The 25,823-nt window shown below is 39.6% G+C and overlaps 1 protein-coding gene and 1 non-coding gene across 2 annotated transcripts; both read right to left on the bottom strand.

Moving 5' to 3' along the window:
• Nucleotides 1-14,613: 14,613 nt before the first annotated feature.
• Nucleotides 14,614-14,720, bottom strand: LOC148880874 (small nucleolar RNA R71). Its single transcript, XR_016106158.1, has one exon. It is a non-coding gene; the product is annotated as a small nucleolar RNA R71 (small nucleolar RNA).
• Nucleotides 14,721-23,132: 8,412 nt separating this feature from the next.
• Nucleotides 23,133-23,822, bottom strand: LOC148880873 (norbelladine synthase-like). Its single transcript, XM_088961721.1, has 2 exons — nt 23,636-23,822; nt 23,133-23,440 (listed from the first exon to the last, which is right to left on the bottom strand). Exons 1-2 carry the CDS (start codon nt 23,820-23,822, stop codon nt 23,133-23,135), a joined length of 495 nt encoding a protein of 164 aa, XP_088817847.1.
• Between the last annotated feature and the right edge of the window lie 2,001 nt (nt 23,823-25,823).

The following is a 25,823-nucleotide window of genomic DNA, read 5'->3' as shown; positions in this document are numbered from 1 at the left end:
TTAAGAAAGAAGAAACATAACTACATGAGTACAGCAGTTGCATTCAAAACTAAAATGTAAAGTTAAGCAAATTAAACCAACTATGAATGCAATGCTGAATGATACCAGATTAAGAATGCTCAATGTTTCCTAATATTGCTTCTCTAAATCCCCGGCAACGGCGCCAAAAACTTGATGTGTGGCTCATTGTGACACTAGCAAGTGCACTAGCCGTTCAAGTAATAAAGTAGTGAGTGAAGTATCGTTCCCACGAGGATTTAGGAAACAATTACCAATACTAAATTGAACATTTCTTATCTGATCAACAAATAAATCAAAACTCTAATGAAAGCTAAGAAATCCTAAATTAAAATCTATCTAAATCATTGGTCCAATTGCCTTCAATTCAGGTTAGAAGAGTAAGCAGTAAATGTCAATCTCAGAATTCAGCAATCTATCAATTTGGATCATTCGAATGAATCATGATTGAGCCTTGGTTTGGTGAAACCTCAAGGTCATGAACAGCCTCTCTCAAGCGCATGTTCATCCTATGCATGAGTGACGGTTCTTCTATCTCTAGCAAGAATCTAATCCCCATGCATGCATTTCTTCAAACACTTCTAAGGCATCAATTCAAATCTGAATTGATCACCAACTGAATTGTGCAAGTTATCTCTAACCTTGCACTCAATTCAGTTCTTGAATAGTAGATCTGAATTCCTAGAGTCTCTCTCAAGCACTCTAGGAATTCCAAGCTGTAGATTAATTCGCCCAATCTGAAATTTGCAGATCTGAATTCTCTTTCAAGCAATTCAGATCTTGCAATCTCAGATCTGAGAATTCAGATCTGAGTTTTGAAGGTTAGTTGGCCGAATTGATCTGCAATCACACCCTTATTCAAGAAACTTCAAGTACAATGCATGATCATTTGAATGAATCAAAAAGAATTAGATTGCTGAACTGAAATTTTACAAGCTGAAATACATCAAGGAAGAATGGAAACAAGGAGAAAGAAGAAAGAACATATAACTAAGAAACTGAATTCAAATCAAAAGAGAATGAAACTACAAATGATTTATTACAAAAAATCTTTGAATCACAATCCCTCAATTCGAACTCACCTTCTTCTTCTAGCTTGCTTGTCTTGAACTTCCTTCAGCCCTTCTTCTTCTTCTTCCTTGCGCCTAGCCTTCTTCTCTTCTCTTCTCTTCTCTCAAGGTGGCTGAACCTCTAAGAGTGGGAGAGCCTTTCTCTCAAGCAATTGAACAACTTTCTCCCCTCCTAGAGGCCTCCTTATATAGTTTTTTCAAGGGGCTCTTGCCCCTTCTTGAAGCCTCTAGAATGGGGTGTATTACACCCCTCATGAACCTTCTAGAGTGCTCCCTCCTTCTCTTCAAGAAACTCCTAGAAGTTGCCGCCCCTAGCTCCCTTTGGGCTGCTATTTGGGCTACAACTTAGCTTGCTTTTGAGCTCATGTGGGCTACACTCTAGGCTGTTATTTGGGCTAAAAATGGGCCTTCCTTGCTGGGCCGAATTCTCCTCATAGCTAGGCTTTATTTTCTGGGGTTTTCTCAAGGAATTCACTTGCTCTTTTTGGGCCGAAGTGCTCTCTCTTGCTTCCACGACCGGGCTGGACTGAAATTGGTCTTTTTGAACCTTCTTTTCTTGCCTTTTTCCTTCCTTCTCTTGGATTGATTATCCCTGAACCTATTCTTAGCATTAAGCTAAATTAAGGCAAAAATTAATAAAACCGGCATAAAAATCCATGCTAAAGTCCTCAAAAATTATAGATAAATTGTAAGTTCATCAATGGCATCCACTTGCGTGCCAAGATCTAGCCTGGATCCAAGAGCTTCAAGTTCATTAATGTATCCCATCATCTGAAGACAATGGTCATGAACTTTCTGCCCCTTGGGCATCTGCGCGGTCATGAACAATTTCAGGACGTTTTGTCGAGTAGAACGGTTCTGCTCTTCATACATTGTTCTTAGACTGTCCAATATTTCATTGGCTAGTTTGATCTGATCGAACTGCCTTTGTATTGAGTTGTCTAATGAGGCAATGATGAAGCAGCGGGCTAGGGAGTTCTTATCCTCCCAATCTTGGTAGTCCCTCCTACGGGCCTCAGAAGCCCTATCACCCGGACGTTCCGGTGCATGATTTTTCACCACCTTATCTAACTTTTCAGAAGTTAGGACCAACATAAGATTTCTGTACCAGTCGGCATAGTTTGGGCCCTTAAGCTTGTTATCATCTAGAAGCTTTGCAAATTGACCATTTTCCATTTTATGATAAAACAGCAAAAACATTAGTCCACAACCTTAGTTTGATTCATGTTACCTACATAGATAAGGCTTTTAATCTATGTTCCATTCCCATTTTTTCATCTCTGAGATTTTCCCTCCCGTCTCAGTGACGGAGATGACGAAATGTCTCTGGAAATGTGGGAAATCACATAGGGTGTGTGAAGCCAACTGTTTCAGCTGCATAACCCCACCACCTTTCTGTGACGGATCATATCCACTCATCAGATGAGTTTCCCTTTTGCCTCTGTCAAACAAGGTTCAGAGCCATTTTCAGGTAAACCTTTCTAACTAGTGAGTGCACACCCATCATTTTCAGGTACATCCTCCCTCTTAATCCTTTTGGTTCAGATCTAGTTTGGTTAATGGTTCAAGATTGATCATTGAAAAATATGTTTTTCTAAAATAGGGAATTCGATTCCCGGCAAGGATGGGAGAAATTTTTTGAAATTCGCCCCCCCTTATTCCATATTCTTTGGGCGTCCATGTGATGGATATCCGATCCCTTCAGCCTGTCACTTCTGCAAGAAGACCAGCCACTAGAAAAGGAACTGTCTTGCCAACCTGGAATCCAAGAAAGGTAATTTTGAATCTTGTGTTATAAAAACCAATTTATTGGTAGCTTCTGCGTCCCAGTGTATTGACTCCGGGGCTTCAACTCATGCGTGTAACTCCCTGCAGGGGGTTCAAGGTAAGCAGAAGGCTGAGTGAAGGAGAAGTTATGCTCTACTTGGGGACTTCTACGAGTGTTGTAGCCATGGCCATTGGAACTGTGTAGTTAATTTTTAGAGAAGGAACTATTGTACTGAAAAATTGCATTTATGTACAAAATTTAAGAAGAAATTTGGTTTCTATCTCAAAACTATCTTCTTTAGAAATACAATTACTATTAAAAGAAACAACAGATTCATCGCATATGGGGAACTAGAGAACGGTCTCTATGTTCTACATCCTTCTCTAGAAACTAACATAACCGAAACTATGTCAGCTGAAATCCCCAAGAAAAGAGTCTGTGATACAGTTAATTCCATGTGCCTGTGACATTACCGATTTGGCCATATCGGTGTTGACCGAATCACAAGGTTGGTAAGGGATGGTCCTTTGGATTTTCTAACTATAGAATATCTTCCCACTTGTGAGCCTTGCCTACAAGGCAAGATGACGAAACCGCCATTTAACGGTAAGCCTGAAAGATGTACAGGCACAGTTGACCTTAAACATACTGACGTATGTGGTCCCCTAAGTGTTAGGAAACGGAATCAACACGTGTATTCCATCACCTTTACAGATGATTTCTCATGATATGGTTACGTGTACCTAATGAGACATTAGTCTGAAAGGAAATGTTCCTTTCAGCCACGGAGTTACTCTCTCCAAGAAGATGTCACACAAGACCTCTGAGGAGATTGAGGGCATGAAAGACGTTCCCTATGCCTCAGCTGTTGGGAGCATCATGTATGCCATGCTGTGCACTCGTCCTGACATTGCACATGCAGTGAGTGTGGTAAGCAAATTCCAAGCCAACCTAGGGCAGGAGCACTGGACTATTGTGAAAAACATAGTTAAGTACCTTCGAAAGACAAAAGAGTTTTGTCTGGTATTCGATGGTAGCTCACTACAGATATAGGGGTATACTGATTCTGATTTCCAGTCGGATCTAGATGATAGAATTACCTAGGCCATAAGTGCTTGCCCCATGCTGAATCGATAGTGTCCCTTGCGCACACAATGGCTGAATGCACATCATTACCATGGTGTCTCTGCTGGTCATTGGACGACATCCCATAGTGGTGGGCCCCACACCTCATGGAGAGGATACATGGAGAACCCTAGCTGATTTGGTCCCACCAAAATTTGGCTTTATGAAAGTTAGTGGGAGCCACTTTGGTTTGACCTAGATCAAACTAGGGCATAATTTACTATTCCCTCCAGCTAATATGAGTGCATGTGATAGGGAGATTCATAAGATGAACTCTCTAAAGGCCTTCCATCATTAGCATGGGGATGGGTCCTTCAGTAATGAGGAAACACACCAGAAAATGGGTTATCCATTTGCTGTTGGGCTTGTCTGAGTGTTTCATAAGATGATAGGGGCGTCATAGACCGATGCGGGAGGGGCTTCACTAGAAAATGGGAACTCTCTCACAACACCTTGGCATTCACGAATATGATGGGTAAGCACTCACTGGACAGAAAGGTTTACCTGAAAATGGCTTTGAACCTTGTTTGACAGAGGCCAAAGGGAAAGCTCATATGATGAGTGGATATGATCCTTCACAGAAAGGTGGTGGGGTTATGCAGCTGAAATAGTTGGCTCCATGCACCCTATGTGATTTCTCACATTTCCAGAGACAAGAAGTAGAGGAAGGACAAGGCATCAGATGCCTGTCATTTCTACAAGAAGACCAGCCATTAGAAAAGGAACTATCCACCTACTTGGAATCCAAGAAAGTTAATTTCGAATCTTGTGTTATAGAAACCAATTTATTGGTAGCTTCTGCATCCTGGTGTATTGAATCCGGGGCTTCAACTCACGCGTGTAACTCACTGTATGGGTTCAAGGTAAGTAGAAGGTTGAGTGAAAGAGAAGTTACGCTCTACTTGGGGACTTCTGCAAGTGTTGCAGCCGCGGTCATAGGAACCGTGGAGTTAATTTTTAGGGAAGGAACAATTGTACTGAAAGATTGCCTTTATGTACATAATTTAAGAAGAAATTTGATTTCTATCTCAAATCTGTGTGCGGATGGTTATTCTGTCTTCTTTAGTAATACGATTAGTATTAAAAGAAACAACAGATTCATCACATACGGGGAACTAGAGAACGGTCTCTATGTTCTACATCCTTCCCTAGAAACTAACATAACCAAAACTACGTCGGTTGAAATCCCCATGAAAAGAGTTCATGATACAGTTAATCCCACATGCATGTGTGATTACCGACTTGGCCATATCGGTGTTGACTGAATCATAAGGTTGGTAAAGGATGGTCCTTTGGATTTTCTAACTATAGAAGATCTTCCCACTTTTGAGCCTTGCCTACAAGGCAAGATGACGAAATGGCCACTAAGGGCTTTTATAGGGGCACTCTTTGTGAGATCGGGCATAACCGCCACTGGGCCCCCTGCCACAGCCGTTACCTACCAGAGCTGCGCAGGTGGCCGTTGTGATGTACTCCTTACCCGGGCGAGTGACACATCCCCAAAGTGACAGGCACGCCTCCACCTACTGAGAGACGTGGGCATAGACTGACGAAAGAATAGGGACTGCGCCATCAGTAAGGGATATGGCGCAGCCTGATTAGTACGGCCTCTCAGATAGAAGCTTCCTATGGAATTCTCGTACGGCTCACTCGCGAGCTACTTTGCAACGAGCTCGGAATACTTCAGGAGTACCCTTAGTAGAATTAGTCCCCGGGATGACTTGTCTGCTTGGGAGCTCGGGCGAGCTGGTTTTCTTAGCTTGTGAGTTGAAGTTGGCTCATAATATCCCTTTGGGGGTAGCTTGGGGAACTCGGAGCTTGCATCGTGGCGAGCTCCTCCTTTTGTGTCGTGGGGAACCTAGCCTGCTACTTAGCTATACTGGGCCGCAATGCTGAGCTGTCGCTTACGTCGGGTCAGTGTTCACATGTCATCGTTTCATAGATCAGGTCAAATCATCCTTCATCATCAATTAAAACCATGTTTAAATGGTAAATTCTTTAATATCAGATGTATATGTTACACCTTAAATTTATGTATTTAGGAAGCTTTAAATATTATTTATATTCATATTTTTTAAATTAGAAATTATATTATATATATTAAAAGTTATGGAGAAGAAAACAAGAATTTAACTTTTTAGGTCAAAATTAGGGTTTGAAATATAAACATTTTATGTTAGATGTTAAACGTAGACGGAGTTCTACCTACGCTATGTTAGAAAGTTGTGTTTCTCACAAATAAACTCTTAGTGATTTTTATAATTCAAAAATGTCTACTAATATTATATTTGAGGAAGATTGGGAAATGTCAATTTGTATAAGAGATTTTTTAAAACACTTTTATGATGCAACTAATGAATTATCGGGTATTTATTATCCAACTAGTTGTTTAACTTATCAATTAATGGTGATTAGTGATCCTAGGAATAGAAAAGATGGTTTAGATATTTTACTTGTATAAGAACATTTCTTCTCTTTATTAGATCCTAGGAATAGAAAAGATGGTTTAGATATTTTACTTGAAATATATTGTGAAAATATGAATATTGAAATTAGAAATAGAAAAGAAGAAATTAATAGTTTATTATTTGAAATGTATAGTTTATATGAATCTGAAGTAACATAGAATAATAAAAATTCTACAACTTGTGCAACTACATCTTCCACTTATAAACTTGAGTTCACTTCTGGTAGAGCAATTGCACAACTTGAGTATGCCATTGCAATCGGAAGTCTGATGTATGCTACGCCTTGTACTAGACATAATATTTCATTTGTAGTAAGTAAACTTAATCAATTTACAAGTAATCACGGTGTAGAAAATTGGAAGGCAATTGGGAGAGTTCTTGGGTACCTTAAAAGAACCTTGGAACTTGGATTATTCTACTATCATTATCCAACTATAGTAGAAGGATACACTGATGCAAATTATATTTCCGATAATGGGCATAACAAGTCCACCTCTGCATGGATTTTCGTCCTTGGTGGGTGTGCGATCTCTTGGGCATTCAAGAGACAATCTTGTATATCTCAGTCAACCATGAAATCTGAATTCATGGCTTTGGCGGCTATTGAAAAAGAGGTTGAATGGATTAAGAATTTATTATTGGATATAAAATTTTGGCCTAGTCCTATGCCTCCAATTTCCATTTACTGTGATAGTGAAGTAACTCTATCAAGAGCTTATAATGGTACCTACAATGGTAAGTCTAGACATATAAGTATATGAAATGTAAAAGTATAGTGGTACCCATATAATAGTACCTACAATGGTAACTCTATGCTTAAGAGGATGTCGAAGTCATGGAAAACAGAGATGATCCCTACTATGTTTTAAACCGAGTTCGGGTGCAGTTGGTCCATAGTAATGCTAAAGTATTTGATGACCTTGACAATGAAAGGGTAAAGAGGGAAGCATAGCCCAGTAGTGAGTTGTTCATTGAAGACTATGATCTCATCGAGATCATGTTGCATGGATATCCCTCTAAGGGGATAAAATACCCAAGGTTATTAGGAAGGTTTTACTTGATGATCAGAGGTTGGAGTTTTTTTGGTCACAAAATTGAAGGACCAAACTTATCTGGACCTCAAGATCTTCTAGCATGTTTGGGGGTCAAAGTCTTTTTTCTTGGTGGTTCGGAGGGCAATTTCTTCCTACCAGATGACTTACACTCTCAAACTAAAGGGCTATCTTAGGTCGGGATAGAATCTATAGGGCATGCCAAGGTGGTCAGCTCTGTTGCGCTGACCTCATGTTCTTGACCTGAGGAGGTTGCTTCAGTTGGACTGGACTCATGGTCACGAGCCGAGGAGGTTTCCTCAGCTTAGTCAGACTCATTTTCATTAAGGAAGCTAAAGCTACTACTACTCATATGAGAACAAGGAAACAAATTGGAGCAAAGAAAGCTTACCTGAAGAGAAGAGAAAGCGACCTCAAAGACAAGAGTGGGCACCACCGTACTAGAACCTAAAGCGTGAGCTCCAAATCACGAAGTCTCCAAAGCAAAGCGACAAAAATGAGACCCCAAGGTCCCTATTTATAGCCATGATAGCCGATCTTGGATGGTCCAGATCGATGCAATCCTATGATTTTCGTAGAAACCAGTTGCATGCCTCTCGAGGCAAAAATAGTTGAGCACGCATTTTGACGTCTGTGGGGTTTGGGATCCATGTGACATCCGTGCATCCTTGGTACACGATCTGATCCTCGATTGAACCGGGCAGGTCATTGAGGTCTGACCATCGAACCAGATATCGACCCGATGGAAGATGGGCAAAATTGATCCAACCTTGTCATGGCCTCCCTACACTAGGTCAGGACCCTTAGCACAGGGAGTGGGGAGCAATTGATGAGGGGTGATTTGGCCCGACCTAATAAACAACGGACACGTGGACGAGACCTGGTGATTAGATGCGTGACTCAACATCCTCGACCACCTCGGTAGGCTGGGCCACCTCCTGCATCTTGGCCACCTCAACTAGGATCGAAGCCTAGGCAGCTCGGGATGACCAAACCTGCCGAAGTAATATGTAGCAGATTTCTATAAGCCTATCAACCTTCTCCAAGGCCTTCGGGATCACGCCGCATGACCGTAGGCCTTATCCTCATCCCGCTCGGATAGGACAAATGCGATAAGCCTAATCTAATGGTATAATGTACACCTCCTGATGCGGAACGGACTCCTAATAGCATGCGCCATAGATCTCAAAGGTGTTCCATGAGACCTATGTCAACTCAACTATATATGTTCCTACTCCATAGCATAAGGTACTTGCGATTTATTGCTTCTAGCTCTCACTCTGAAGTTTTGAGCTCGCTCACAAATCAACTACTGACTTAAGCATCAGAGTGACCACATTGGGTTATCCACCCCGTGTCTCTGTGCTTTCTTCTCTTACAGCTCGACTCACCAACCAAGCAATCGATGTTCAAGTTATCACCCAAGTAGGAGCTCCAGATCGTGCACCATCACTTTTGATTGATTCCATAATGCATATGGGAGGTGCTTATGTCCTGCTTGCATTTGGGTTGGGAGTTATGGGTTTTGTGGGATGGTTTACCCCTATTCACTTTGTAGTCCCATGGATTCAAAGAAACAAAAAGGAAAAATTGGTAATGGTCTAGAACTTCTTATAAGGAGTGAAGTTTAGTATGATCAACCCAAAATTAGATAGACCTAAGCTTCAGCAAATCAACTTATATGTAATAGACTAATATGTGTTTTATATCTAGTAAACAGATGAAAATTTTTTGATAATTAATTATAATAAGTGTTGCATTGCATTTAATGTAAATAGTCCTAACAACATACAACAACAACAACAATTATTATTATTATTATTATTATTATTTGCATGGGTTTGCTCGTCCCTAAAGCCCATAACTCCCAACCCTAGTGGTAGTAGAATTTGATCCTAGGTCTCCACTTCAAACATCGAGAGAACCTTGTTTAGTGACAATTGCTCTTTTAAAATTGGGTAACTTATAGATAGGTACCTTGTACGTCAGGGTAGTGACAAATACGTCTCCATGGTGATGTTTTCTCGTGGATAGAAAATAACATATTCAAATTTTCCAACGACAACATTCTGTAGTGATGATTTTACACTATAGATTGATTCCAAAAAATACACTGGAAGGGTATTTTTGGCATTATTTAATGTTTAATTGACGGAAAACTAATGGATGGACCCAAGTGTCTAATTTTGAGTGTTCAGGGTACTCAAATGTTGCAATTTAAAGTTTAGGGTGTCTATTTGTCACTACCCCCAAAGTATAGGGTACCTATCTATAATTTACCCTTTCAAATTGGACCTATAATGCCCTTGCTCTAGAGGAATCTCCCCCAGTCCCACCTCCTAGTGTTCTTATTCTTAGTTGTAATTTTTGGATACTGTTAAGGGACTTCTTGAGGTTAGAGGGATGTTTTTCATAGAGAACAATGTTGTTCTTTGGTTTCATTGTTTTTTATTCTTGTAATCTCCTTTTGATGTTTAGTGGATTCTTTTGTTTGTCTTAAACTTTGCTAATGAGAGTTTCTCACACTACCAGTTCTAAGTTTGGATAAAGGAAAAGGGTTGAGTGAGGTTGGCAACTAATACTAAAAGTTTTGTTGAACTCTCATGATCGTTGCAGACTACTTATAATTGGAACAAGGCTTAGATGATGATGATGATAGTAATGTTTTGTTCATCTTAACTTGTTGACGTAGACATTTGACAACTACATAAATATTGTATTAATGCATTAGGTTCATTTAATTTTTTTATGTGCTTAAGGTGTTAGATGATGTCCCTTCATTCACTGTTTGATCCTCAACGTGCCCATTATAATTAATTAAATTTTGGTACAATGCTACTGGTAGGTCATTGTTGGTCCATGCTTGAAGTCCAATAGGTTTTGGCATGAAGGGTGTGTCAAAGAATAAAAACCTATTCAGTGTCCTCACCTAACAAGTGAAGCTTTTAGGTTGAATGGTTCCTTGTTAAGATAGTATCCAAGCCTATTGGACCAAATAGTATAGTGTTTCATCCTCACTGCCCCCATTTTGATTAATTAAATTTTAGTAGAAGGTATGGGTGGGTTGTGCTTGTCCACACTTCAAGACTGATTGGCTTTTTTGTGAGGGGGTGAAGATATGGTTACTACTTTTGCTTTAGGGTTACACCTTGTAGGGCTAGATTATGTTAGGATGGACTCATTGCATTGATTGTGTTTAAGTTGGTACCCAAGCCTTGGGTTTGGTTTGCATTAATTTCATCGAGCCCAATCCAATCCATCTTGAGTGGTGATGAACTTACAATTTATCTATATTTTATGAGGTTTTTGCGTGAAATTTTATAATGGTTTAATTAAATTTTTGCCGTATTTTAGCTTGATTGCAAAAAAGATTTCAGGGGGAGCCAAATCAACAAAAAGAAGGCAAAAGCAAGAAAAGAAAACCCAAAAATTTATCAAGTTCAGCCCGGCCCAGCCATGAGAGCAAGAGAATTTCATTCGGCCCAAGAAGAGCAAGTGAAACTCTTTGGAAAATCCAAGGGAAGAAGCCTAGCTATGAGGAGAATTCGGCCCAGCAAGGAAGGCCCATTTTTAGCCCAAATAACAGCCTAGAGTGTAGCCCACATGAGCTCAAAAGCAAGCTAAGTTGTAGCCCAAATAGCAGCCCAAAGGGAGCTAGGGGCGGCAACTTCTAGGAGTTTCTTGAAGAGAAGGAGGGAGCACTCTAGAAGGTTCATGAGGGGTGTAATACACCCCATTCTAGAGGTTTCAAGAAGGGGCAAGATCCCCCTTGAAAAACTATATAAGGAGGCCTCTAGGAGGGGAGAAAGTTGTTCAATTGCTTGAGAGAAAGGCTCTCCCACTCTTAGAGGTTCAGCCACCTTGAGAGAAGAGAAGAGAAGAAGGCTAGGCGCAAGGAAGAAGAAGAAGAAGGGCTGAAGGAAGTTCAAGACAAGCAAGTTAGAAGAAGAAGGTGAGTTCGAATTGAGGGATTGTGATTCAAATATTTTTTGTAATAAATCATTTGTAGTTTCATTCTCTTTTGATTTGAATTCAGTTTCTTAGTTAAATGTTCTTTCTTCTTTCTCCTTGTTTCCATTCTTCCTTGATGTATTTCAGCTTGTAAAATTTCAGTTCAGCAATCTAATTCTTTTTGATTCATTCAAATGATCATGCATTGTACTTGAAGTTTCTTGAATAAGGGTGTGATTGCAGATCAATTCGGCCAACTAACCTTCAAAACTCAGATCTGAATTCTCAGATCTGAGATTGCAAGATCTGAATTGCTTGAAAGAGAATTCAGATCTGCAAATTTCAGATTGGGCGAATTAATCTACAGCTTGGAATTCCTAGAGTGCTTGAGAGAGACTCTAGGAATTCAGATCTACTATTCAAGAACTGAATTGAGTGCAAGGTTAGAGATAACTTGCACAATTCAGTTGGTGATCAATTCAGATTTGAATTGATGCCTTAGAAGTGTTTGAAGCAATGCATGCATGGGGATTAGATTCTTGCTAGAGATAGAAGAACCGTCACTCATGCATAGGATGAACATGCGCTTGAGAGAGGCTGTTCATGACCTTGGGGTTTCATCAAACCAAGGCTCAATCATGATTCATTCAAATGATCCAAATTGATAGATTGCTGAATTCTGAGATTGACATTTACTGCTTACTCTTCTAACCTGAATTGAAGGCAATTGGACCAATGATTTAGATAGATTTTAATTTAGGATTTCTTAGCTTTCATTAGAGTTTTGATTTATTTGTTGATCAGATAAGAAATGTTCAATTTAGTATTGGTAATTGTTTCCTAAATCCTCGTGGGAACGATACTTCACTCACTACTTTATTACTTGAACGGCTAGTGCACTTGCTAGTGTCACAATGAGCCACACATCAAGTTTTTGGCGCCGTTGCCGGGGATTTAGAGAAGCAATATTAGGAAACATTGAGCATTCTTAATCTGATCTCATTCAGCATTGCATTCATAGTTGGGTTAATTTGCTAACTTTTTCATTTCAGCTTGGACTGCAACTGCTGTACTCATGTAGTTATGTTTCTTCTTTCTTAAGTAGATTACTCTCTTTTTCTGGTTTCAGTTTCATTTTAATAAAGGCATATTTGATTTCTATTCAATCTTGATGTAGTTCCCTTCAAAAATAAAAAAGAAAAAAGAAAAAAAAATTTCACAAAAAACATGAGTGTTGCAGATCTGAGTTGCATTCGGCACTCAGATCAGCAGATTTCAGATCTGCAGCACTCAGCCGAAAAGAGTTGCTTGTGTTTCAGACTTTATTTTTTTTTTCTTTCTTTCATTACAAAAAGAAAAAAAAACAAATTAAAAAAAAACAAAGGGGAGATCTTTTGAACAATAAGAGGAGCAATTGAGAATTCGGATCAGAACTCAGATCTGAGTTCAGATCTGAATTCTGCTACAGCAGATCTGCAACAGTTCAGATCTGAGTTCCTCTGAACTCAGACCTGAACTGATGCAATTTTGAGGGGAATTGGGTGTCATCACCACCCCAATTCACCCTAGGGCACTTCTGCTATTCCCCAAAAACAATTTGGTAGCAATAACTGAAGGTAAGGCAATTGAGAATTCAGATCCAAACTCAGACTTGAGTTCAGATCTGAATTCTGCTGTTACAGATCTGCTCAGTTCAGATCTGAATTCCTCTGAACTCAGATCTGAACCGATGCAAGTTTGAGGTGAATTGGGTGCCATCACTACCCCAATCCACCCTAGGATACATCCAACCTGCCTCAAGGGTGAATGGATAGCAAGGAATGAGAGAAATTCAAATCTGAAATTCAGTTGATATGATGTGAGGACTGAACTGATACAGAGCATACTATGAATTCTGGGTGGACTGAATTCTTGGCTTTACCCACTTGTAACCGAGCTACATTAGCTAAGGAGGTGTATGTTTGGATTGAATAATTGTTATGCCTCAGATATTTAAGAAAAATTAGCACTTTCCAAGTATTTCTTTTAGCATTCAGATCTGTAGCAGGGCTGCTATAGTGCAACAGTTAGCAGACCTGATTTCAGATTTCTACAAAAGTTGTATGGGCCGAATAGCTTGCAATACCAAACATTGCAGACCCAATTTTTAGGTCTTAGCAAGTGTTTGATATGCATAAGCTATACAGGTTTGAGCTTCAATTGTAGAGTTTTTAACCCAAGCCTAACTCAGGACTGGTTTTAGTTTATTTCAGATCCTTTTAAATTTTTTTTTTAGATCAGATCTGATTTCAGCCCTAAAGCATCACAGAATTGATTCCAACCTTAATGGATGTATATTGTAGTGTATACCAATGAGTGTGTATGAGATATCCAGCTCAGATCTGAATTATTATTTATTAATTTCTCTAGACTAACAATACCAAAGACTTGTAGATCTGAACTCAGATCTAAATTGGGTCTGAATTCAGATGTTGCAATCGATGGATGTAGATAAAGGAACCTTGAATAAGATGATTGGTTTAAATCTGCTTTTAGTATAATCGGCTTCATTTATTCATGATAGGATGTAGGTTTTGTATTCCAATACTTCACTTTACATTTTCAGTGTGATAGGATTAGTTATTTATTTTCTTTTGTGAATATTGGCATTTTTATTGCTTTGACTTTAACAGTTTATGACAAGCAGACCTGAACTGGAAGAGATCCTTTACGACCCAGAGATTGAACGGACTCTCCGTGTCCGTTTGAGAGTTGCTAAGCAAGTCAGACAAGAAGCACAAGAAATGGCTGAACAAAGAACTATGATGGATTATGCCAAGCCTACCCTCACCGGGACTGTCTCCAGCATTATCAGGCCAACTATTGCTGCCAATAACTTCGAAATTAAACCGGCCATAATCCAAATGATACAAAATACGGTTCAGTTTTGTGGTATGGCCCATGAGGATCCGAATGCCCATATTGCTAACTTCTTGGAAATCTGTGACACCTTCAAACACAATGGGGTAAGTGATGATGCCATCTGGCTGAGGTTATTCCCATTTTCTTTGAAGGATAAAGCCAAAGCTTGGTTGAACTCATTACCGGCAGGATCTATAGCCACATGGGACGAAATGGCCAGCCGTTTTCTCTCTAAATATTTTCCCCCTTCTAAAACTGCTAAAATGAGGAATGACATCACTACTTTTTTCCAGCAAGAGGGGGAATCTTTATATGAGTCATGGGAACGATACAAGGAGCTGTTAAGGAGAGTTCCTCACCATGGCCTCCCCATTTGGCTGCAAGTGCAGACTTTCTATAATGGTCTTACTGACTCAAATAAGACCATATTAGATGCTGCAGCCGGAGGATCCATAAATAATAAAACTCCTGAGGTTGCCCATGCACTTATTGAGGAAATGGCAGCCAACAATTATCAATGGCATTCGGAAAGGACTCAAACTAGGAAGCAGCAAGGCTTGCATAATGTTGACACTTATACAGCACTAGCTGCACAAATAGGAGCACTCAGTAAAAAAATAGATGAAATGCAGATAGCTGCCATGCATGTGCAACCTCTTAATTGTGAATTGTGTGGGGGAGGCCACATCAGTACAGACTGCCAAGTTGGCAATCAGTTCAGACCATCTACTGAACAAGTTGACTATGTCAGCAATTCGTCAAGACAGCAGGGTTACCAGAGTCACCATACTTTTCATCCAGGATGGAGGGGACATTCAAACCAGTCCTGGCCAAATCAGCATATTTCCAAGCCGTTCCACCAGACTTATCATCAGCCTGAACCGAAATCCAATTTGGAGGAACTGATGACAAAATTTATAGCAGGTGCAGAAACTAGGTTCCAGAACCAGGAAGCCTCAATCAAAAACCTGGAAAACCAAGTGGGGCAATTGGCACAATTAATCTCTTCCAGACTGCTGGGAACTCTTCCAAGCAACACTGAAGTGAATCCACGAGAGCAGGTGCAAGCTATTACCTTAAGAAGTGGAAAAGAGTTGCCTGAGGTAGAAAAGAAGAATTGGGCTGAACCCAAGGCAGAAACAAGCCTTGGAACCAGACAACAGAAGACGGAACAACCAGAAGCACAACAAGGGATGCACCAACAACCACAAGTTCCATTCCCTAACAGGCTGAAGCAACAAAAATTGGAGAAGGAATTTGGTAAGTTTCTTGAAATATTTAAAAGTTTACATATTAATATTCCTTTTGCTGATGCTTTAGCCCAGATGCCACACTATGCAAGGTTTTTGAAGGAATTATTGGCAAACAAAAGGAAACTGGGAGATGTGGCTACAGTTGCATTAAATGAGGAATGTTCTGCTATCCTTCTGAACAAGCTGCCTCAGAAACTCAAAGATCCAGGGAGTTTCACTATTCCTTGTACCATTGGCAGTTTAAAAATTGAAAAAGCTTTATGTGACCTGGGAGCTAGCATCAATTTAATGCCATATTCTATCTTCAAGAAATTGGGGTTGAATGAACCCCAACCCACTAGAGTGGCATTACAATTGGCTGATAGATCCATTAGACATCCTAGGGGGATCATAGAAGATGTGTTAGTTAAAGTTGACAAATTCATTTTTCCAGTTGATTTCATTGTGTTAGACATGCAAGAAGATGTGGAGGTCCCGCTTATCCTAGGGAGACCTTTCCTGGCTACCGGGAAAGCAATGATTGATGTCCAACAAGGACAACTCAGCCTTAGGATACAAGATGAGGAGATAATTTTTAAAATGTCTGATGCTATGAAACATGCACCCTCTAGTGATGATTCTTGTTTTATGATTGATGCCATTGAATTGACAATTGATGAATGCTTCCAGGTAAGTAGAATAACTGATCCTCTTGAACTCTGCCTCCAGCAGGGAGAACTTGAAGAAACAGAAAATAAAAAAATAAACCTCATGATAGCATACCTGAATGATAAGCCTCAATTCAAGGGAAAGGGGTTTCTTAAATTAGAGAACTTAGGAAAATTGCCGGGACCATCAGGTAAGCCATCACCCCAAGAACCCCCCACCCTTGAACTGAAGCAATTACCATCCCATTTAGAGTATGCTTTCCTTGAGGAACCATCAGATCTCCCCGTGATAATTTTCGCAGCACTGAATCCCTTACAAAGAGAAAAATTATTAAGAGTGCTGCGGGAACACAAAAATGCTATAGCTTGGAAGGTAGAAGATATCAAAGGCATTAATCCATCAATCTGCACTCACAGAATTTTGATGGAAGAGGACAGCAAGCCTTCCGTTCAGCCCCAAAGGCGCCTGAATCCCAACATGAAAGAAGTGGTAAAGGCTGAAATAATTAAGTTGTTAGATGCTGGGATCATTTATCCTATTTCTGATAGTTCTTGGGTAAGCCCTGTGCAAGTTGTGCCCAAAAAAGGGGGTACGACTGTTGTTCCAAATGAGAAAAATGAACTCATCCCTACTAGAACCATTACCGGATGGCGTGTGTGTATTGACTATAGAAAATTAAATGAAGCCACCCGGAAGGACCATTTCCCTCTCCCATTTATGGATCAAATGTTAGAGAGGCTAGCCGGGCATGAGTATTATTGTTTCTTGGATGGATATTCAGGGTATAACCAGATACCAATTGCACCAGAAGATCAAGAAAAGACCACTTTTACTTGCCCATATGGAACCTTTGCATACCGAAGGATGCCCTTTGGGTTATGCAATGCCCCAGCAACCTTTCAGCGATGTATGATGTCTATATTTTCTGATATGGTTGAAAAATTTATTGAGATCTTCATGGATGATTTTTCAGTTTTTGGCTCTTCATTTGATGCATGTTTGAATAATCTGGAACAGGTGCTTACTAGATGTAAAGAAACACATCTTGTGTTGAATTGGGAGAAATGTCATTTTATGGTGCAAGAAGGCATAGTGCTTGGACACAAGATCTCTCAAAGAGGTATAGAAGTCGACAAGGCCAAGGTGGAGGCAATTGAAAAATTACCAACCCCAACATCTATTCGTTCTTTGAGAAGTTTCTTAGGACATGTCGGATTCTATAGAAGGTTTATTAAAGATTTCTCAAAAATTTCCAAGCCATTATCTACCTTGCTTCAGAAAGAAGTGCCTTTTGAATTTTCAACTGAATGTCTTCATGCTTTCAACATCTTGAAAGACAAATTGATCCATGCACCTATCATGATAGCACCAGATTGGACCCTCCCATTTGAATTGATGTGTGATGCGAGTGATTTTGCTATAGGAGCTGTTTTAGGACAAAGAATGAACAAACATTTTCAGCCAATTTACTATGCTAGCAGAACCTTGACTGGACCCCAACTCAATTACACCACCACAGAAAAGGAGCTGTTAGCAGTAATATTTGCACTTGATAAGTTTCGTTCATATCTGATATTATCCAAGGTTGTTGTCCACACAGATCACTCGGCATTAAGGCACTTGCTTACCAAGCAAAACTCAAAACCAAGACTGATCAGGTGGATCCTTTTATTGCAAGAGTTTGACATTGAGATTAGAGACCTGAAGGGTGCTGCAAACCTGGCTGCTGACCATCTCTCCCGGTTGGACACGGTAAGCTCAAAAGAGGAGATAACCAGCAACATTCGAGAAGAATTTCCGGATGAGCAGTTGTACTCAATACAGAAATACTCATATCCTTGGTATGCTGATTTTGCTAATTATCTAGCTGCACAAGTCCACACAGATCACTGGAAAAGACTGTAGCATCCACCAGAAAAGATTGGTCCATCAAATTAGATGATGCATTATGGGCATACAGAACTGCATTTAAGACACCTATTGGCATGTCCCCCTACAGATTGGTCTTTGGTAAAGCATGCCATTTACCAGTTGAATTGGAACACAAGGCCTATTGGGCTCTTAAATTCTTAAATTTTGACATTCAGGCCACAGGGGCTAAAAGGCGGTTGCAATTGAATGAATTGGATGAATTCAGACTTACCACCTATGAGAATGCCAAAGTTTATAAAGAAAGAATAAAAAACTGGCATGATAAGAACTTGCTGAGACGGGACTTTTATGTGGGCCAACAGGTATTGTTATATAATTCCCGTCTCCGCTTGTTTCCAGGTAAGCTGAGATCCAGGTGGTCTGGACCCTTTACCATTTCACAGGTTTTTCCCCATGGGGCTATAGAACTCACCCACCCAGTTCAGGGCACGTTTAAAGTAAATGGTCAGCGCCTGAAACCATATTTAATGGGCAGTACTGTACCCCCTCCATCCACTGTTTATCTAGATAACCAATAATCTCTTATGCTTGCTCATGAACAAGTTAAGGAATCTTTTTGTCATTTATCTTTTTAGAATATTAGTTAGTAAAATAAAGATCTTTTTCTCAAAATTCCAATTCTTTAAGGACTCAGTTCATCATTTTCTTTTCTTCAGTTTGCTCTAGCACTACGAACATTGAGGACAATGTTCATCTCAAGTGTGGGGGAGTGAGCCCGAGGCTAGGGTATGGGGGTTGAAACCATGCACCTCATGCACCCCAACACACATATGCAAGCAATGACATCACAAAAAAAAAAAAAAAAAAAAAAAAAAAAGACTGGAACCCCTCAAGTTCATTACTATTTATTTGATGATTTTTTTTTTAAGAAGGAATTCAATGAGTTGAGGGAGACTGATGTACTTGTTAAGTTTTTATTCTTGTGAATGACCCAATTTGATTTATGCAGGAGAAAAGGGGAGCTGAATATGCCTTTCAGCATGACTAGCCCTAACTTCCTTCATGTGTATGGAAGCCCTTGATTTCATTGTTAATGGTCAAGAGAGCTAGTGCACATCTGAAGTGCTAATTCTTGAGGTTCAATAATTGCAAAGAAGGACAAAAGCCCAAATTGACTCCGCTATTCTGAGCTGAATAGTAAAACTAGCAGCTTAGAACATGAGTCCTATTTACCTACCTCAAACAAGTGACCAGTGTGAGATGGAGCATAAGATGCACTCACACCAAAAAAAAAAAAAAAAAGTGTGAGATGGAGCATAAAATGCACTCACACCGAAAAAAAAAAAAAAAAAAAAAAAAAAAAAAAAAAAAAAAAAAAAGAGAAAAGTGTGAGATGGAGCATAAAATGCACTCACACCGAAAAGAAAAAAAAAAAAAAAAGTGTGAGATGGAGCATAAAATGCACTCACACCGAAAAAAAAAAAAAAAAAAAAAAAAAAAAAAAAAAAAAAAAAAAAAAAAGAGAGAAAAGTGTGAGATGGAGCATAAAATGCACTCACACCGAAAAGAAAAAAAAAAGAAAAAAAAAAAGGTGAGATGGAGCATAAAATGCACTCACCCTTAGAAATAAGTAATTGTGGTGACAATCGAGGTTCAAAGGGGCACTCTAAAGTTGAACTCTCATTGAGATTTAGTTAGAGATGTGAAACTCAGTGAAATTTGATTATTAACCTTGACAATTAAAGAGCTGATTTATATATGAATTAGGAGTGAAGGCTAGACTATGATGAAATTCATATTCTCCTTTCCTCGGATCTGATACATATCTTAAATGGTAATTTACAAGAATAAGAGTTAAGCACTTACAAAAGTTCCCCGACTACTCAATGCATTTCTATCTTAAAAAGTTCACCAGGTAAATGGTGAGAACAGAAGGGGGGAATGTTAAGTTTATGGCTGATGTCTTTGCTTGAGGACAAGCAAAAGCTTAAGTGTGGGGGTATTTGATGAATTTACAATTTATCTATATTTTATGAGGTTTTTGCATGAAATTTTATAATGGTTTAATTAAATTTTTGCCGTATTTTAGCTTGATTGCAAAAAAGATTTCAGGGGGAGCCAAATCAACAAAAAGAAGGCAAAAGCAAGAAAAGAAAACCCAAAAATTTATCAAGTTCAGCCCGGCCCAGCCATGAGAGCAAGAGAATTTCATTCGGCCCAAGAAGAGCAAGTGAAACTCTTTGAAAAATCCAAGGGAAGAAGCCTAGCTATGAGGAGAATTCGGCCCAGCAAGGAAGGCCCATTTTTAGCCCAAATAACAGCCTAGAGTGTAGCCCACATGAGCTCAAAAGCAAGCTAAGTTGTAGCCCAAATAGCAGCCCAAAGGGAGCTAGGGGCGGCAACTTCTAGGAGTTTCTTGAAGAGAAGGAGGGAGCACTCTAGAAGGTTCATGAGGGGTGTAATACACCCCATTCTAGAGGTTTCAAGAAGGGGCAAGAGCCCCCTTGAAAAACTATATAAGGAGGCCTCTAGGAGGGGAGAAAGTTGTTCAATTGCTTGAGAGAAAGGCTCTCCCACTCTTAGAGGTTCAGCCACCTTGAGAGAAGAGAAGAGAAGAAGGCTAGGCGCAAGGAAGAAGAAGAAGAAGGGCTGAAGGAAGTTCAAGACAAGCAAGCTAGAAGAAGAAGGTGAGTTCGAATTGAGGGATTGTGATTCAAATATTTTTTGTAATAAATCATTTGTAGTTTCATTCTCTTTTGATTTGAATTCAGTTTCTTAGTTAAATGTTCTTTCTTCTTTCTCCTTGTTTCCATTCTTCCTTGATGTATTTCAGCTTGTAAAATTTCAGTTCAGCAATCTAATTCTTTTTGATTCATTCAAATGATCATGCATTGTACTTGAAGTTTCTTGAATAAGGGTGTGATTGCAGATCAATTCGGCCAACTAACCTTCAAAACTCAGATCTGAATTCTCAGATCTGAGATTGCAAGATCTGAATTGCTTGAAAGAGAATTCAGATCTGCAAATTTCAGATTGGGCGAATTAATCTACAGCTTGGAATTCCTAGAGTGCTTGAGAGAGACTCTAGGAATTCAGATCTACTATTCAAGAACTGAATTGAGTGCAAGGTTAGAGATAACTTGCACAATTCAGTTGGTGATCAATTCAGATTTGAATTGATGCCTTAGAAGTGTTTGAAGAAATGCATGCATGGGGATTAGATTCTTGCTAGAGATAGAAGAACCGTCACTCATGCATAGGATGAACATGCGCTTGAGAGAGGCTGTTCATGACCTTGGGGTTTCATCAAACCAAGGCTCAATCATGATTCATTCAAATGATCCAAATTGATAGATTGCTGAATTCTGAGATTGACATTTACTGCTTACTCTTCTAACCTGAATTGAAGGCAATTGGACCAATGATTTAGATAGATTTTAATTTAGGATTTCTTAGCTTTCATTAGAGTTTTGATTTATTTGTTGATCAGATAAGAAATGTTCAATTTAGTATTGGTAATTGTTTCCTAAATCCTCGTGGGAACGATACTTCACTCACTACTTTATTACTTGAACGGCTAGTGCACTTGCTAGTGTCACAATGAGCCACACATCAAGTGGTACCTATGGCTCATGTGATGAACTACACATTACCATAATATCAGACACCAACCTCCAAAAAATAATCTTGTCAATTGAATGAGGGGTGGAGCATAGTAGACCTGATGAATACTCTACCATGTTCATCACCAAGGATTTAAAAACTGACCCGAAAATGGAACCGCTTTGACCACCGATTCTTGTATCAGCAGTTCGACTGCCCGGGTCAAACAGTTCAAGTGGTTTGATGTATTTAACCCTTGGATTGCAATATTAGGGTAGAAGGGTTTGAGAAAAGAAAGAGATTTGTAGTTGTCAGATCAGAAAGAAAGAAAGGAAAGAAAAAAAAGGCGAATGAAATTAAGAAATAAAGGAATGAAGGAATGAAAGGAGGGAAGGAAGGACGAATGAAGAAGAAGAAGAAGGAAGAGGAGGCAATGTTCACCGATCATGATAATAGTGATGGTGGCAATAGAAATGTTATTGGGAATGCCTCTCTCCAGACCTTTTGGATGTCTCTCTTTCTCTAATTTCATATCTCACTTCTCTCTCTCTCCTTTCTCTCTCTCTCTTTCTCACACACACACACAAATTTCACTGAGCTTAGATTTGAGGTCTTTTATCAGACTCTCAGTCCCTCCCCCATCTTTTGATCTCCTCTTTTCTCTCTTAGTCCTTTAAAAATAATTTTTTATTAAACAACAAACCATTGATTGGGTCGAACAGTTTAGTGGTTCAACCACCTAGGTTAGTGGTTCTCTGAGCAATTCAACATTATTATTTTTCGTAAAAGAGGTTCAGTCCAAAAAGGACCCAGAGACATGACTGGTTCCGGAGCAGATGGTTCAACCATTTTTCAAAACAATGTTCACCACTAATTGGCCCCAATATTAAGGCACTTAAACAACACATATATTCATTTAAGTGCCTTAATTTTTTGACCAATGAGTGATAAACATGGTAAGTTGAGTCTACACAGTTTAATTTATTTAACCTAATTTTTTTTTTATGAATCTTCTTATTGAGATGCAATTAATTATGGTGGCGTTTGATTACGTCGAATTGAAATTTAAGTCTGAAAATAAAAAGAAAAGATATTATTTCCCTTTGAAATCTGAAAAGCAGTATATATATGTTTTTTAACTTTTCAAAGAGGCTCTTAAAATTTTAGTTGTTTGGGTTGGATCAGTTCTCCAATCTCTGAAATTTATCAAACGCCACCTAGTTTTCCAAACTTTAGCTCATCCTGTCTGTATAATGCCTATATTAAAGTTTATTAGTTTATTTAATTTCACGATGGAGGGATGTGAACCTGAACAATTGTTGAGGATAACCCTACTGCCACGTCATCAGGAACTGCCATGTCATCAGATAGATCTCCATCATAAAATTCCGCCAATAAATAGATTAGTTGTTGTCGCTCTTGGATTTGGATTTGTTCTGTATGACATAGTTTGAAATTGCTTTGGCCACCCACCACAAAGTACCAGCGGTAATTCGGTTAGCGTTGTCTTCAAACTTGTCGTCGAGCTCAAAGGCAGTGGTGGATTGAATGATGCATGAGGAGGCGTCTTTCTCTACGACTTTGATGATAATATCGAATGAACGAAACCCAATATCAAGAAATCCTCCTTCAATCACTCGGACCAACTTCTCGCGTTCTTGACGATCAATCTTTATGAACTTCTCCTTCCATATACGTGGCTCAGGAAGCGCTGATCGATGAAACAGTAATTATATTTAAGTATCAAATTAAACCATCATGGATTAATAAGAAATATTTCAATTCATTCATTAATGCAATAATTGGCTGGCTCGTGATCATATAGACTGGACTATATTTTTAATATATATAGCAATAAATTAAATAAAATGATGAAAAGAAGAAGAAATATATATATATATATTACCATCGTCGAGTTCAATGAGAATGACAGTGCCGACCGTTCCATCACCCTCAAGAACATCATTTCTCTTGTAAACTTGGGGCATAAGTTGGACGAAGAGTTTGGGCAGATCGGGCGAGCCATACACAGCCCACACATCATCTGCAGGCACCCCTACTTCAATCTCGTTAGTTACACGCGCAGTCATCATCTTGTTAATTCAAAATTGATGCAAACAAACAAATTAAAAGTTAAGCTTTTCGATCAAGTTTTGGATGTAAGGTGTGTTTGATTGATCTATAGCTAGTAGCCTTTTTATATATCTAGTCTGAAAGGATGAGAGATCCATTACATGGATGCCCAAAGATTGCGGAATAAGGGGCGAATTTCAAAAATTTTCTTCTCCCTTCAACTGGGAATTACATTCTCTATTTAGAAAATCATATTTTCAATGATAAATCTTGAACCTTAAACTGAACCAGATCTGAACCAAAAGGAATGGGAGAGAATAATACCTGATATAGAGAAGTAATATCTCCCAACGAAGGTGTTCATGCTCAAGGAAGGATCCAAAGACTGCTCCCACGGAAGATGGCACAGTGCAGGATGGAGCAGAATCAGCAGTGTTCTTCCCCAAGAACTCTGTCATTCGCAAGAAACAGTTGAATGGAACGTGAGCACAGCTTCCTTTTCAATCCTTTCTCAAAGAATTGATGTCAAGATCCAATCTTGACCTCTCCCACAGCTGGAGATCGAACTGGCAAACAGGGCGACAAGAGCAGGGAGGCGGCAAGAGAGTATTCGTAGGCTACAGAATTCTCTCTTCTTGATTTCAGCACTAAAGAGGATCTGATGTGTTTCTTGTTGGTCTCTCAAGGCTGTCGCCCCTTCCTTCTTTTTGTTAAATTAAAAGATCAGCTCCTAATCCCATTAGGAGGTGCTTATCCAAATCATATTTGGATCAGCCTTCTCTTCTAGTGATAAGGATAAACCCTTATCTTATCTGCAGATTAGATTAGCTTTATCCTAATCCCATTATGAGGTTTCTAGATCTGAATCACATTCTTCAGATCTGGACTCTCTGAGTGGATAAGATTAAGACCCTATCCTATTTGCTAATCCATCTCAGAATTCGCCCCTTTAATTAACTAAATAAATAGCCCAGTTCAAAATGGGCTTTAGGCCCATTAAGCTTATGTGCTCACTTAACCTTCCTAACTGCTGCCCAGTTGGGCTTTCTTGTATGGCGTGGGACTCAAGCATTGATCTACACATCAGCCACATGGGTTCGGCCCAGCCTTTGTTACAAGGCCTGGTCGAATACACTGTTAAAGACAGTGCACCCCCTAAAACCCATCAAATGGGCTCTATGGGCCCAGCACTTACCCTAAGTGGTCCCTGGGCCAAGCCACCTTGTAACACCCAGGGACTGTGGACAGATGCAAGATTAGCCCATCAGGTATTATCCTCAATGGTCTTACACTTAACCTCTCAGCCCTTAATGATCATACACTGCTCGACAAGAGAGGACCTCTTCCTCGGTTGCAAGGAACAGTGTTGCACTCTCCACTTATATGGATCCCGGGAATTAAAATCTTTTGCAAACATTTTAGAAACCATAATATATATACTTTTATATCTCATATAAAATATACTTTGCAAAACAAATCTCAACGGTTGAAATCGGCTGCCGGCAGTCTTGGTTTCCAACAGTGAGAGCGCATCCTCGATCATTACCTTTGTCCGACAAAGGGGCTGATCCTGTCACTATGATCACCCACTCAGATGAATTCTCGGATTGTCCCAACATACCCAGGTTTTGACCCCCGCTAAGGATCTCACTGATTGGTACATCAAAGACAGACCGATCCGACACCTAGTGTAGTATCATAATCGAGTCTAGGGGTCGGGTGTAACTTTTCAGTTTTTGCCCATCAATCTCCAAGGTCCAAGGCAATTCTGGAAACCTGGTCCAGTTCAAATATTCAATTAATCCCACACTGTATGTGCCTGGGGTCTCACCCCGGTAGCTGAGACAAGCCACGTCAACTGACTTGATAGCATCACAGTGTCAGCCTTGTCAGGATAGGTCTCCCCAGACCGATCCACTGGCTGTGAACTTTTTAAACTAACACGAGTCTCAATAAGTGTCCAGTTTAAGGGTATTACACAAAAACATACCAAGGGAACATGAATCAAATATGCACTTTTA

Source organism: Nelumbo lutea, chromosome 1 (genome assembly GCF_056320005.1).
Source record: "Nelumbo lutea isolate HS-2025 chromosome 1, American lotus-T2T, whole genome shotgun sequence".
In the NCBI taxonomy this organism is placed as follows: domain Eukaryota; kingdom Viridiplantae; phylum Streptophyta; class Magnoliopsida; order Proteales; family Nelumbonaceae; genus Nelumbo; species Nelumbo lutea.
This window is presented reverse-complemented; position numbering and strand designations above follow the sequence as displayed.